The sequence below is a fragment of the Strix uralensis genome, chromosome 4 (assembly GCF_047716275.1).
Source record: "Strix uralensis isolate ZFMK-TIS-50842 chromosome 4, bStrUra1, whole genome shotgun sequence".
Taxonomy (NCBI): Eukaryota; Metazoa; Chordata; class Aves; order Strigiformes; family Strigidae; genus Strix; species Strix uralensis.
The window spans coordinates 114,744,150-114,758,959 of record NC_133975.1 but is presented as its reverse complement, the minus strand read 5'-3'; the positions used below and the strand labels follow the sequence as shown (position 1 = coordinate 114,758,959).

General features: G+C 36.0%; 1 protein-coding gene across 4 annotated transcripts in view; it reads right to left on the bottom strand.

Annotated features, from left to right (window-relative positions):
* Nucleotides 1-14,810, bottom strand: part of DGLUCY (D-glutamate cyclase) — a 48,040-nt gene that overhangs the window by 14,796 nt on the left and 18,434 nt on the right. For 3 of the 4 annotated variants that reach the window (XR_012628943.1, XM_074868613.1, XM_074868610.1), the window contains exons 2-7: nucleotides 10,806-10,917; nucleotides 8,285-8,438; nucleotides 7,408-7,606; nucleotides 5,716-5,917; nucleotides 4,018-4,140; nucleotides 1,271-1,468 (exon numbers count right to left, since the gene is read on the bottom strand). Coding sequence is in view for 3 of the 4 variants with exons in the window: in XM_074868613.1 (XP_074724714.1) it covers nucleotides 1,271-1,468; nucleotides 4,018-4,140; nucleotides 5,716-5,917; nucleotides 7,408-7,606; nucleotides 8,285-8,438; nucleotides 10,806-10,908 (979 nt within the window). In the remaining variant the exon portion in view is untranslated. Of the gene's footprint in view, nucleotides 1-1,270; nucleotides 1,469-4,017; nucleotides 4,141-5,715; nucleotides 5,918-7,407; nucleotides 7,607-8,284; nucleotides 8,439-10,805; nucleotides 10,918-11,815; nucleotides 11,861-14,810 lie in introns of those variants that run through there. The other variant, XM_074868609.1, reaches the window with a different exon arrangement.

Sequence of the window (14,810 nt, the reverse complement as noted above, 5' to 3'; positions counted from 1 at the left end):
CCTTTCTTGGCACTTGGAAACACAAGTTCACAGCTCAGTCCTTTCGATTTTCTAGCGCTCCTGAAAACCACAAATACCAGCATGATGTGCCAATATTCATGGGCTGATAGCAAGAGTTAAGTCCTCACATCTTCATCTTTCTCACCTTTGCCCCCACCCCGCACTTCCCTCTTTTTGTCCTCGATGTTCCCTTTGTTGTTTCTCCCTCTGTTCCTCCTAAATAACATACAAGCAAAATACAGATAGTGGACACAGAAAAAAGTTCTGAACAAAACTTAAGTAACAGAATTAGGGAATATTAGTCTCTGAGAACTGGGGTATATTAACCAAGATAAAGTACTGCACCCTCCTCTAGCAATAAAATGAGCTAATTCTTAAGTTAGGTCCTGTATTTTTGCAGAGCATGGCATTGTGCCAAGCTGAACTCTAAAGAGTGGGAAAAGGAGAGGCCTTGTGAGTAAAAATAAACAGATTCAAACATATGCACACAGCCTAAGCTTGGGAGAGCTGGGTTAAGCTGTTTTCCACTACTGTCTACAGAGGGTTTCAGAAAATTTATGGGAAACAGATCAGAATTTACAGCAGACAGAGGGGACATTCAGTGTGTATTTTAGGAATGGTTGCACTACTCAGTTTGCCTTTATTTCCCTCTCACCTTCCTTGTGCACACATGCAGCCCTACCTCTTGACCTTCCATGGTGATCAGGTCACTCTGGTCCATCACACCACACCTCAGTGATGAATATGTCAGCAGAGTTTGATGTAATTCCACCCATCAGGGAGGGATGTTTGAAATGCACATTCAACTACTAGAATCTTCTGGTAGGAGCACATTAATAGTAGTAAAGAAACAGGCTATTTACTAAACAGTGAATACTGGTGTAGCTGTTATCAGCATGCTGAAATGCCCTGTACTTTACATACCAATTTCAGTTTTATTTTGTAACTGTTCTTATTCCCTGTGGACTCTCCAGTCTGCTGTAAACATCAATGCTTCTGTGTACTTTGAGAATATACAGTCGTCAAGATCAGATATTCCATTACCCATAAGGTTGAATGGTTTTGGCCAGACTCTGATATTAAGTACAGTAACAAAAAATGTAAGACCTAGTTATATTAACTCACTGTATTCCACACAGAATTTTTTAAATCTTAAAATTGCCTTTAGATTCTTACTGTGTTCTTGAACTTTATCAATATCTAAAAAAGCAGGATAGGTCATATCTACCTTATAACAAATACACTAAAGGAAGAGAGTTTTTGTTTTTACCTGGATCTATTCCAATTAGGGTCTCTAGAGTCTTTATCTTTTGGGCTGCTTCTGCTGATACAATACTATAATGCAGAGGATCTTGAGAAATGCAGTGGACTTGTGGGATTTCTCTTGAGGATCTTCCTGTGACATTGTCATTCCTTAGGTCAGTAATGAACATGCAGCCAGGACAATGAGTAAAAGCTAATGGAGCTCCTAAAATGGGTGAAAAAACTACAATTAAACACATTGTTATTGCAATATATTGAAATATCAGAATGATGAAATCACAAAAAGCTCTTTATCAACAGAGTTTCTGCCTGATGACACACATCATAAAAACAGGTGATATTTTAAGTTATACTGCAGCAATTAATATGCTTTGAGAAATAAATGTATGCATATACATCTGAAAATGTTTTCACTTTTAAAAAGCTCATGTGGGTAGCTGAGATCAGGTTTTTCTACAATCTCCTCTTTGGTATAAACTTGAAGCTACTTAGGAACTGGTACCCTCCAACGAAGTCTGTGAGGAACTGGCAAGTCTGAAAATTGGGTTTGATATGTCAATGCACAAGTTTCTTCAAGAACAAGTTAATGCTTAAGTTTGTTGGTGATATTGTTTCCATAAGAATAAATTAGATATTAGGATAAATTGGATATTAGGAAGTATTTCTTTACAGAACGGGTTGTTAGGTGTTGGAATGGGCTGCCCAGGGCAGTGGTGGAGTCCCCATCCCTGGCGGTGTTCAAGAGTCGGGTTGACATAGCGCTGAGGGATATGGTGTAGTTGGTAACTGTCAATGTTAGGTTAATGGTTGGACTGGATGATCTTCAAGGTCTTTTCCAACCTAGATGATTCTGTGATTCTGTGAAATTAATTTTCTAGGTTCTAGAGTGCTGCTGGAAGCTATACCGTCTTTCTTGTTCCTTTGAATATCCTTGTAATAGTGATATGACAAAATGATGTCAACTACTGCCTGCTGGCTAGAAGTCCTTTATTAGATTAAGAAAATGGGGACTAGTGTCTCTGCACAGTGTCTTGCTGACCTAGCTAGAAGACCTATAAACTAACAAGGAATAATGACGAAAGGTGACCAGTAAACCTTAGCAAAGGGAATCAGAGTAGCATCTGGCGAACAGTAAGCTTATTTAGACCTGACAGCATAGTAGTTACCTAGGCTGAAATATTTGCTGTCTTTATACTAATTTCAGAAGTCTTGATCTAGATTATATTTGATTTGGCAAAATTGGTAGGACGTTGGAAAAATCACAACTGGTGTACTTAAACAAGCAAAACCTTGCTGTGTTAGGATGATGAAAAGGAAGGAGATATTTCTTTAACAAGTACATATGTGCTTGGTCTGTGATATACCTGTTGGGAGTCTATGGCCAGCAATTTAAAAGCAGCTGGGCAATATGGTTGTTGAGGTTTCATATACCTCACCGAACCACGTGAGTAGACGATGTTTTTTGTGAGAAGCTAGCAGATTCATCTAAAGTATGGGTACTGGTGGCAAGGCGGAATTTTAACCACCTAGCTGAGAAAGGAGCACAGCAAGATTCAAACTGTCCAAAAAGTTCCTGGAATGCATTAATGACAACTGGTTTTAATGCAGAAAATGGAGAAATAAACAAAAGTAAAAGTCAGTTCCAGGCAAAGGCAGGATAGATAGACAGTTGCTTTGGGCAACAGACTGCAGAGAGTTGGCAAATTTTTTCTCTACTTTCCCTGCAACAAAGATGCATGAGGAAGATGAGTAGAAGTGCTGGAGAACACAGTAAAGAGCAGGATTTTCAGCTTGGATTTGGGACTGGAGAAAAGGTGTTGTATATATGAAAGAAAAAGAAGTCTGTGCTCCTAGTGCTGAACATATTTACCGCAGCTGTTGAGAGCAGTTTAGATAAACATCTGTAAGGAACTACAAGGATGTAGCTGATCCTGCAAGGGGAGAAGGATGAAGCAGATGACCTCTCAAGGGTCTCCCAATTATACTGCCTATGATTATTAAGCTTCTTTTTCAGTAAGAACTAAAATATGAGATTTCATTCCACAATAGTGATTTAGAGCAGTATATAATACTGTCACTATGGTTTAGTTGTGTTTTCTTGCCCTTTGTGCTCATGTCTGTTAGAAATGACTGGATAAAGTGCAGGACAGCTCTGTGCAGAGGACAAAGCTTCATTTATGTAAAGTGTGTCACATTTAATGAATTTTGGAGCAAAACCTAAAAGCTCAAAATTCCTCATGAGACAATTATGAACTCTTCCAGGACAATCAATTCGCTAGCTCTTGACAACATTTTCTAAAGATTTCTGGTTGTGTTTTTTTCTTTTTCTTTTTTTCCCTTTATTATTGCTTTACTGCAATGTAATACGAAATAATATTTTAAAAGAAATAAGCTTAAAAATTAATGCCTTTAAACTTCTAGTTTTTAATAATGCTTAAAAAAAGATGTTTTGATGCGGCCAGAACTTTAGATTTCTGCCTTTAAAATAGTCAAACAAGAGTGATGAAATTTCAGTTGGAAATTCCTTTAATGTGGACCTGTATTTCACAATGTAAAATAGTCCTGCCAAAGGTTTTTTTGTTGTTTGGTTGGGACGTTTTTTAGCTAACCCTAAAATCAAGCCTGCCAATCAGCTGACTCATTCAGTCCGTGTTTGGAAAAAAAAAAAAAAAGAAAAAGAAGAAAAGAAAAAGAATGAGAGAGAGTAAAAGAGATTGAAGGATAATTTAAAAAGAGTCTCCTAACAGTACATACTGCAGTTGATGACTGCTTCTACTCCTGTTACTCCACAGGCCCAAAACACTGGAATATCACCAGGGTAAAGTTGAACTGGATCTCCATAGTCTGGTTTGGAAAGATCTTGTATTCCCAGCAGGCCTGGAATTGATCAAAAATGAAATCATGGAGATTCCAATTAAGTAGTACTACTGCAAAGCTGGGGGGGGTGGACCCCAAACATCATTCAATGACGCTGAGCTAGGATTGCTACAGTGGCAAGTCCCACTGAAGTGGCATATTTAGTTTGCCTTTGAGTGCATGTCCCCAGAACCTGAGATGACTTGTTTTGCCTTTTTGTACTTGATGACATCAATAAAAAAGTATTCACTGTATTTCTGCAACAAAATACAAGCTAGGTGTGTATGCAGAGTTTCCAAGATATTATAAATCTTCTCTATCATCAGAAGAATTATATTCATAACACTGCCAAACAAGAATAAACAACTGCAATGCAAAATGGGTTTATTCTAGAACATATTTTCTATGGTTTTAGCTTTCTACATTCTTTAGATAGAAAAATGAGCAACTGTTCATTTACCTCTCTGGGTTAGATAACTACATCTCACTCTTACCCAGCTTTTACTACTTTGACTTTTGCTTTATTCTAACACCTACTTGTAATATTCTGGGTCATTCTAAGCACTTGCTATCTTCCCTTGGTTTTAAATTCTTCAGATGCTTTAATATACCACTGTCTTTGCTGGAATTAATTTATATAATCTGTATATATAATAATTTACTCAATTTATATAATCTGTATATATAATAATTTACTCTTTTCTGTTAAAAATAAATAAATAGGGGAGACCCTCACTTGCCCAATCATCTTGTTGCTCTACTCAAAGTAATAATTTATTACTAGTTTCCCAGATTTCAGCACTCAGACCAAATATGTTACTGGGGTGTACTGTTAACCAATGACATCTCCTTCCGTGTTCTGCAATATGATCCTTCTGTGTATGCAGCCCTTGAGTCTACTGATTGATAAATTTCTGTCAGCAGATGGGATTTTTTTTTTATTGTGATCTATCTTCATCTTACAGGTGTCTGGTTTTGTTCTTCTCCAAACAGCCTCCTGTTTTATATATTTTTTTCAGTTTTCCCTTGCAAAGAATGGGCCTATATGTGTTTGAGCTGGGATTTTAAAAAATGTATATTCTTGTCATATTTCTTCTTATTCTGTCTTAAGTGTTGTGCTCAATGTATTCTATTTCAGTATTTTTAAAAATAATGCAGTATTTACTTTCACAGTACTCCACTAAGACACAAAATGTATCCACACATACTTCTCTTCATGCTGTCGATCATTGCTACCCTGTCACTGGAATCTCTGACAGCAAGAATGTATTCACATATAAATGAAACTGCATACATTTTAGAAAAATGTGATTACACTTTTTTACCAAAACCACCCCTGCCATATAACTTAATTTATCTACATCAGACAGCTATCTTTTATCCAAGAAATCTCTGTGTTCAGCTAATTCAAAACCTATTTTTCTTTCTTTCTTTTTTTTTTTCTTTTTTTCTATTCAGGTCTGTAACCATTAGGAAGGATTAAAACATCATAAATTTACTGGTGCAGGTATTTCAGTCCTACCACTTCCCATGGTTCCTCTCTTCATTTTTATACACAGTAAAGCACATGCAGAGTGAAAAATGAAAAGCACTGACCAGGATCACCCATGTGAATTGGTGCTCCATGGGCTTCTTTTAATTCAGATGTTGCTAGTACAGCTGCTTCCAACTTGCTTTCAGGAATAGGTCTCATTGTGACTACTAAGTTGCAGCAAAAAGTAGAAACGCTGTAGCAAGGGACTGCTGTCTGGCAGTTCAAAAGAATCCAGGGTGTTAGCAGGAATATTGAATAATACCTCTAAAGTATTAGAAGAAATAAGTCTAAAACTTTGTGCTGTACTTGAGTCTAGAAAGGCCACATACTAACATTCATTTTAAATTCTTTTAAACAAAAACTTCTTAGCATCCCATAATATTTTTTTTTTGGTAAGATCCAGCAGTGCAGGAGTGAAACATTCCATCCTTGAGTTTCTTCATATAGATCACTAAAATTTTCGATGTTATGCATTTCTTGCTTTGGTATGAGTAGCATAGAGTGTGGTGAGCTCAGTATATTCTGAATATGTTTGGAAAACAGTGGTGCGCTCCCTATACAGAAAGGGAAAAAAGCTAATAAAAAGTATCACACAGTGACAAATCTACTTGGTCTGAGTTCAGGGGAGCTACAGTGCTCTGTAACACTCAAGGGTCAGGAACTCCTGCTGCTGGCAGCACCCACTTCTACAGAAGCAGCATGTCAGTTCCACACATACAAAATCTTTCATGCCTCTGGAAAGGTTCTATGGAATTCATCATTCTCACTGACTGGGATACTGAAGTACCTTTTCTATTCAGAAATAAAGCAGTCCGGCTTTTTAGAAGAAAATGTCTAACCTCTACGTTCCATCTGAACACAAGATATGTAGACAGCTAGAGCTGTATAGAAAATGTTCATTAACACACTGTACTTCACGGTATTGATGTGCTACAAACTATGAAATTTTACTAATTCTGAAATGTTATAAGCAGATATATAGTTGTATTTTTTTTTCTTTAAGCTTGGTAGAAGGATATGTATTACACATGAGATACAATTGTGGCTCCACTTTGACCAGGAGTATAGCAAAAACACTGTGGAATGATAAGTCTGAAGACAACAATAAGCATACGAACTAAATGAAAAAGGCATGCAGATGTGTACTTAAGTGTTTTTAATATTACAGGGTCTACCTACTGGAGCCAGAATTACTCTAGGACTTCTGCTGACATTAAAATCTGCACTATAAACTTGCTGAGCACAGTTATAATTTCCAGTGCTACAGTAGATACCTCAAGTCTTTGGGAACATCTTCTGTCCCAGAGGTCTGAGTTCACTGCAGATATGCAGTTTAGAGGCTCTACTGTCCCAGGAAAAATCCAAAATGAGGCTGTCATAGGTGCAGAAGAAACTGCTACTGTCAAGGGTCATAAAAGGAATATTCCTACTGCAAGCTGGAGCTGGTATGGAGAGCAGGACATGTATAAAGGCTGTACAAATGAATTGGCTGCCATAGCACACAGGGAAAACTTTGTCACCATAAATGAATAAAAAAGCAGATTGTCTTTGCAGCAAGTTGAGAAAAGCACTGATCTGAGGGTGGGCATATTTTACCCTGTATTTTTATGTACTTAGTGCTAGCACATGCCTGAAGTTACTATACAGGTAGGGAAAAAAGTTCTGATTTTGAGCAACAGATACATGCACATAATGTGACTACGGACAAATACTCAAAGTTCCGACAAAGACTACGTGTGTGTGCATATACTTACCTTATACATGCTTACATTACATTTTTGTTCAACGTTTCTTACGGGAATGTTAGCATTTTGGACAGCTCTTTCAAAAGAGAAGCTACAGCCTAAATAAAAAGTCACCATATCCTTAAGTTGTTCAGAATACTCTTTCAGGCTTTTCAGTGATCCAGTACAAGCTCCATGCTCATATATTCTGTACTGTAGGCAGTCAGTTCTAGTGAAATAAGAGGTTATCAGAGCTGTATCATATTTTCTGAAAACAAGGTGAATTGTTTGAATTTACATTAACCCAGTATCAGACCACAAGAAACAGCCTACTACAGTCATTTCTTTTCTTTCTGAGTAACAATGAAACAAACACATGCAAAAACCCCAGAACACCTTATTCTGCACAAAAACAAGTCAGTAAACAGAACATTAGAGTTTGGTATTTTTTAGGTTTTAAAGGTAAATGTCCCTTATATGTATCTTCTCTCAGGGTTTCAAAAATTAGGGAGCTGTTTTAAGTCTTGCTTTTAGTGTGTATTACAGGAGCCACATCTTTCAAATTTCGGAGACTCTACAAATATCATGCAGTCTCCATGCCTGTGTTACTACTAAATAAAACAAAGCTAAAACCCTATTATTTAATTCTGTTGGCTCAAGTGGGAAAATATTTAGAAATTACACAAAATTTCCCTTTTGTAGTAGAGAAATACTTGTAATATTGACAATTATCATAACATGATTCTCAAGAACAAGACAATCAGGCTATTATGCATAGTTTTCATTCAAACGTATAACTCCAAGAAAAGAAACCTGTTCAAAATGTACAGGCTGTTCCCTGAAATCCTCCTAATCACCACCAGCATTCACTGCAGAACTTTGAGAAGCAGAGTCGGTCTGTAGTTACCTGATATCAGAATCCTTACTCAGAGGAGGACATTTCCAATCACCTGGTTTACTTCTGTACAGCAGTGGCAGGGGTCCATCATTTGCATGGCAAAACTTCTCAAAGTCATCAGCCAGGGACTTGTGCAAGATCACGACATTGGCCTGTTTATAGCCTGAAATTGTGGAAGATAGGAATGACTGGTTATTAATTCAGTTTTTTGTTTGTGAAACAATAACTTTTCTGTATAGATTTCTTTAGGTGGTCTATAAAAAATTACCTGAAGGAAATTTTTGATTCAGAACTCCATTATTAAACAACTTTTTTTAATGTTTTTAAAATCTTAGCTAGATGTACTCTGTATGTGAAGTTGTTCACAGCTAAAATAGTTGGCAGACATGGGTAGTACTAGAATACAAAGGCAGCATAATTACTTTAATAAACATTTCTATGAATTTATTATAAACATAATTTATTACCTAACCAGGGAAATTAGTATTCTATAGAAAAATGCTTTACTTTGCAAATGTTAGCACAGAGCCAAAGAAAGGCTATTGCATACCACGCTTTCACCTTTTTTTTTTTTTTCATTTAGTACCAAGCTATAAATCATGGCCAGTCCAACAGTAAACTCCTGGTATCTTGACATTATGTAGCCCATTTTTTAGAGTTTGTTGGCTATGGAATTTTACTGTGGGCTGCAATTTAACAGACGTAATTACAGCACAGGAATAAACTCTTGCCTGTCACACTAAACCTCAGTCATTTCTACTATTTCTAATTTAAAAAACTAAAATGAACATGACTGCCACATTTTCTTCACTTGGAATCAACTTTGATTTAAAAGGTTGTTGACTACCACCATGCAATAGCTTCTAAAGACATGAACAGTTTTGCAGCGAGTATCAATGAAGAAAGCTTACATTCATTTATTTAGCAAAAATTTATTTTCTAAACAGTAGTAGTTAATACCAATGTCATTTTCATTTTCCTGCATGTAAATACCAGCTGTTCAAATACAGAGAGGCAATTTGGAGTATAACTAGTCTGTGGTGTATAAAACTGTCAAATAACAGTCCCTAACTCCTGTATTGATACTGCCTTGAAAAGTTATTACTGTGTCTGACACCAGACAGGTGAGTAAGAGGCTGCATAGAAGATCTCACTTTCTTAAATACTGTGGTAGTCTGTCATCCAAGAGGCAATCATTTAGTTGAAATCAGTGGTCTGCCTTAAAAGGCTGTAGAAAATCAGCCAAATCTTATTCTTGACCAAAGCTAACAAAGAAATCAAAAGAAAAAATTACATTCCCGATGGAAAAATGCAAAGCAAAGGCTAAAGTAAGCATGTATTTGCATACTGAATGTGCCCACAAACTGCTCTCTTGGGAGTACTCAGCACAAAAATTCATTTTATTACTAGCAAAAGTTACTAAATACAGAAACAGTTTCTTGCTAAATACAGAAATACATTTTTGTTAAATAAACATACTAAATTTACCACTGAATAAAATACTACATGCAGTAACCCCTCAACTTCATTCCCTGCTGTTCCTGTTCATATGAAATCCACAGGCACTTTCTACTTTGCTGGTGATATTCATGAATTCTTAAAATTATAGTTTTAGTGAGTGCGTTAAACTCAGACAACTCTGAATTTAAAATACTAGTCACAGCTGACAGACTGAATCTGCAGGTAACTTTCAGGTATTCTGTAAACTCAGAAATCTTTGTTATAACTCTTTGACAACTTTACTGATCCTCATGGTAACTACCCTTACTTTCTTTATAGATGAAAACATATTTCCCTTCCCATACCTTCTTATGCATATACTTGCATTATGTATCCATCGTTATGAATATATTCATGAGCAATGTTAGTGAAGCTGGACATGCTAATCAACTCATGCATTAATGCAATTCTGAGAAGTTTAGAAAGAGCTTTTAATTTCTTTGGTGAATGACAATGAGTTGAGTTATTTGAGTATGAAACTAATTTTTCCCTCCCCCTTATAATTCCCATTCTTCCTGAGTCAGTAATTTCCAACTTCTGCAACAAATGAAGCAGAAAACCACTTCTGTAACTATAAATCTCTAATTCTTCCCCAAAGCATATCCGATGCACTAAGTAAAGCAAGGGGTCTGTGAAAAACATAGTATGTCATCCTACAAATGTGATAATAATATATGCAAGAAAAGCCAGGTTCGGTTAAAGATTTTTCAAATATTTTCTGCATCTGTAATTTCTCAATGACATAACTGGGAGCTGCAAACATTGAAAACAAAGTCCATGTACTTTACACAGATAGAATGATATATTTTCTCTGATGTACCTTTATGATTTAAGAGCACAGTGTCAGGTGCTTATAATGTAATTTCAAAACCACCCAAGTGACTTAAGAACATAAGTCAAATTAACGTTTTCGTCTGTTTTATTTCAGTGCTTTTGATATTCTTGCATTCCTTCACAAACAAAAAAAGAAAACACATAGCTATGAATCTAAAATGGAATCACTTTTGCACTTAGCTTTAGGTTTACTTACCCTCTGCCATTCCAGAAGTATTACTCATACTGAGTCTGTTGCATCGAATTATTCTTCTTAGCACATGGGGAAGGAGAGACTTCAAGCCTCCTGACAAAAACATCTCTTCATCCTTAACAGGAAGATAATTATAAATATAAACACATAGCATATTTATTTTTTTGACATTTTAAATTTTGATTTGCTGGAGAACTTAGCTTAAGTTTCCTCCCATGCTCCGCCAAAGTTATTATCAACAGGAAATTCTAAGTTATAACTCAAAAGCCAGATCAAAGTCAAAAGGTTATTTCCCTGACATTTTACAACTAAATGCAAACAGAATCTTTCAATAAACTAGCCAGAGACATGCACTTTAACATTCAGGATAAAACGCAAAGTTTTGCCAGCCTGTAATGTAAGAAGCAGATTTCTTTTCTCCCTGACAAATATTCATTTCCTAGAGTATTCACGTATCCAAAATTCATTGTAACTTTAAATTTGCAAAAGCACAAATGGGTTAACCTACCAAGCTATAATCTGTAATGTTACTTCTCTGTTCAAAATGCTTTTAGACAATTAGCAATGCAGTCTTCCAGTAAAGAGAGAACTATATTCAGAAAATGTATTTTAATACATTCCATGCATATTATACTTTTCAAATATTAATTATGTAGAAGTGAATACCCCTGTGGCTATTCTTCCACTGGGAAAGTAGACACACAGATGTTTAAGTCACTTGTCATACAACCTGGAGTAGGAGCAGAGATAAGTACCCTAATTATAATCAATATCTGTCTCTTTTTACATTTTTGGGAGATTTAAGATATCTTTTTGCTGCGATCTAGTCAAGGTTCACACAAAGTTTTTCCCTCAACCTAAACTACCTAATAAATAAAAAGGGTTTATTACCCCACTATTAGGAAAAAGTAAAAGATAGCTCAGAGTAAAATAACTTGGCTGCTTATGATTTTAATCTTGGTCACTTTTAAGTAAAGAAACAGAACTATCCTCCAAGTAATCAAAATACCAACCTCCAATTTTTTCTTTAATTCAGAAGAAGCCATTCTTGATGTCATTCATAAGAAGTAATAAACACAATAGAAGCTGTGCTGCTTTTTTTTAAAAGATGCCAGTAAATTAATGTACAATATGATGTTACAGCCTTCTAGCAAAAGTTAACTTTTCTGTTAAAGGTCCACAGTTTTTGTACTATAACTATGATAGTACAAAGTTTCACTCTCACAGTGGAGTGGAATATAAGTGAAACACTTTATTGTGAAAATTTATACCTCTGAGCAACTCATTCCTTAATTAACTTGAAGTAAGAGCGGTGATATGTTTTGACTGAAATGATACTCTTATGTTAGATTGTCTGTCCAAAACATTTCCCAAAGCTCGCAGAATTGTGAGAGGTTAAATTGGGTGCACTGAAATTTAGAGCAACCTTTGTATCTATTCTTAATTCTGAAATCTTTATATAACATTGTCAGCCAAAAGAAATCAGTCTGGATTTTTTTTCTGAACTCTCTTTTACTGCTTTCTAACTCTTCTCATCTTTTTGGCTTTTATATTATCACTCTGTATGCTGCACAAAAAATAGCCTTCATTACAAAATTGTGAACAATTCCAAATACACACTTTAAAGATAACAAGAAATCGGATTTAGAAATGTAGCTGAGCAGTAATCCAGGCCTGTAAGTGTCAATTTAAGAGACATTATTCTTACTGTAAAGAGAATTTCTAACACAAGTCTGGAATTATTCATTCAAGGGGTTTCAAATTAAGTAAAGTGATCCTAATAAAAAATTTCAGATGTGTTCATTAGATTCTTTCAGATTGCTTTTATTTCTGAGCATCTTTGATATCTAAATCATCTGTAGGATTGATGGCTTTAAGAACTACTAGCTTACTTGGATTTGAGAGACAGTCCAAAATTCAGGAAACTAATTTGGGACAAAAGTTGTCTTCAGCTAGGTATTTTATCACAAATGCCCTGGTCTGATGTTGGGCAGGCCTGATTCTCCCCTCATAAAGTGGGTGCCCAGTAGCAGAAATGGAAGTACCTGTGAGATTTTGTCAGCAAACATTTAGGGGCCCAAAAGTTTTAGGTGCATATGACAGCAAGTGGCTAACAAGCTATAGGACTGTGAATATCAGTAGTGCCAAAATGTTGGCTGTGAGTACCTTACAGAAACACTTTGGCTTGTAGTTCCTATTTGTGAACCTAGCCCCTAGCTGCAAAGCAACATGTATCGTTGACGATTGGTTAGGAAGTGAATAATTTAAACATTAACTTTGTGTAAAAGCAGACTGAATCACCTCTTTCAGATGAGAGGTAAAACTCACCTTATGACTATTTGCTATCACTAAAGTTCCCATGGTGATTTTATAAAACTATAGGGAACATCCAATAGGATTAACATTCTGAGTTATAACTTTAGACCACTGTATTTTCTATACAATATCAGTAATAGATTATACTGCTCTTTTTCTTTATTATTTGCTAAATTTGGATAGACAATAAAAATTGTTAGATGCTTATAGTAAAATCTAGCTTTTGCTATTTGACTTCCTCAGGAATGGCTAGTTTCTATGCAGTATGTTATTTCCTTATGCTGGGGGGCACCATCAGGTTTAGATACCCCAACCATCTCTAGGACCCCCTGGAAAATTGTTAGAGCCATTGTGACCATGGGCTGTTTGGAATGACAGGGGAGAAGCACCAAGATAACTCAGGTCTTACAGCATCTTTTCCACTTTGTCTCACCAGGATGCCTAATGAAGTGCACAGGCTGGCTTCAGGGGGCCCGCAAGCAGCACTCTAAAACAGTCTGGTACAGCTGTTAATCAGTTATGAGGATCTGTTCCCTGGCAGAGGTTTCTGAAGTCCTTTCATTTTGTTTCAGAGATAGTTTCAGAAAACAGTGAGTATCAGTTATCTGATAAGGCTATGTTGGATCATTATACAGATAAAGACAGGATGCAAGGCAAGTGTTAAAAAGCCTTTAAGAGAAGATGCTGACAGAGCTTATGAGATGGCTATTGTGTCTGAGGGCATCCTATGTGGTGTCCCCTCACTAAGGGACCCTAAGATCTTGCTTTCCAGTCTGGGTAGCCTTTAAAGGAATGAACCTCTAAAGCAGACTAGATATAGTCCTGGGTAACCAGCATTTGAAAATCAGGTCATTCACTGGCTGCATAATGAGAAACTTCATACTTAAAGCACCCAGTCTGAAAAAACCCCAACTTGTTCTAAGTCATGTTGCTCACATCAGACTCCCTGACTTACAATACCAACAATCAATATTGTAAAGCTTTGTGGTACTGAAGTGTCAAGATCACTCTTAAAGAACCTTTTCTGAAACATTCGGTTCCACATTAGAAGCACAATAAATGCTTTTCTTTTTAGAGGTTTACATGAAGATTCAACATACTTCATGTGTACTTTGAGTTTCACATACTGAACTTCAGTGAATAAATATTAAAATATATTGTTGTCTGACACATTAAGATGGCACTTAGCCACTATTGATTTGTGGACACTACCATATCCTGAACTGCACTTCCAGATCTTGACAAGGATGGTGAGACTTCAAAGCTGGAAAGACATGATAATGCGCAAGAATGATCTATAAGAATGATGTAAGGAGCTGTGTGATTAGACAAAGATGGCAGTATGGCATATGCCATATCAGTAGTTCAGAAAAATGAATCAGGATAATGAGTCAGAAACAATATTGTATTGAAATGACATTATATAAAAAATATATATATATTCAGGAAAAAACTTTTCTTTGCATCAAAGTGGCAGTCAGGAAGTATAGATATGTACCAGCTTTGGTTAAAGTTCTAAACAGATCTTGGGTCTGGTTTTAATAAGTAACGTAAAATTATTAGGTGACATCTTCATTTAGTATATATCTGTGTAGCACGACTCCAGTAGAATTAAGCAGATACACACTACCTGATTAATTTGGCCCAGCTGATTTGCAAAATATCGCATTACCTAGAGAACAACAATTTGCA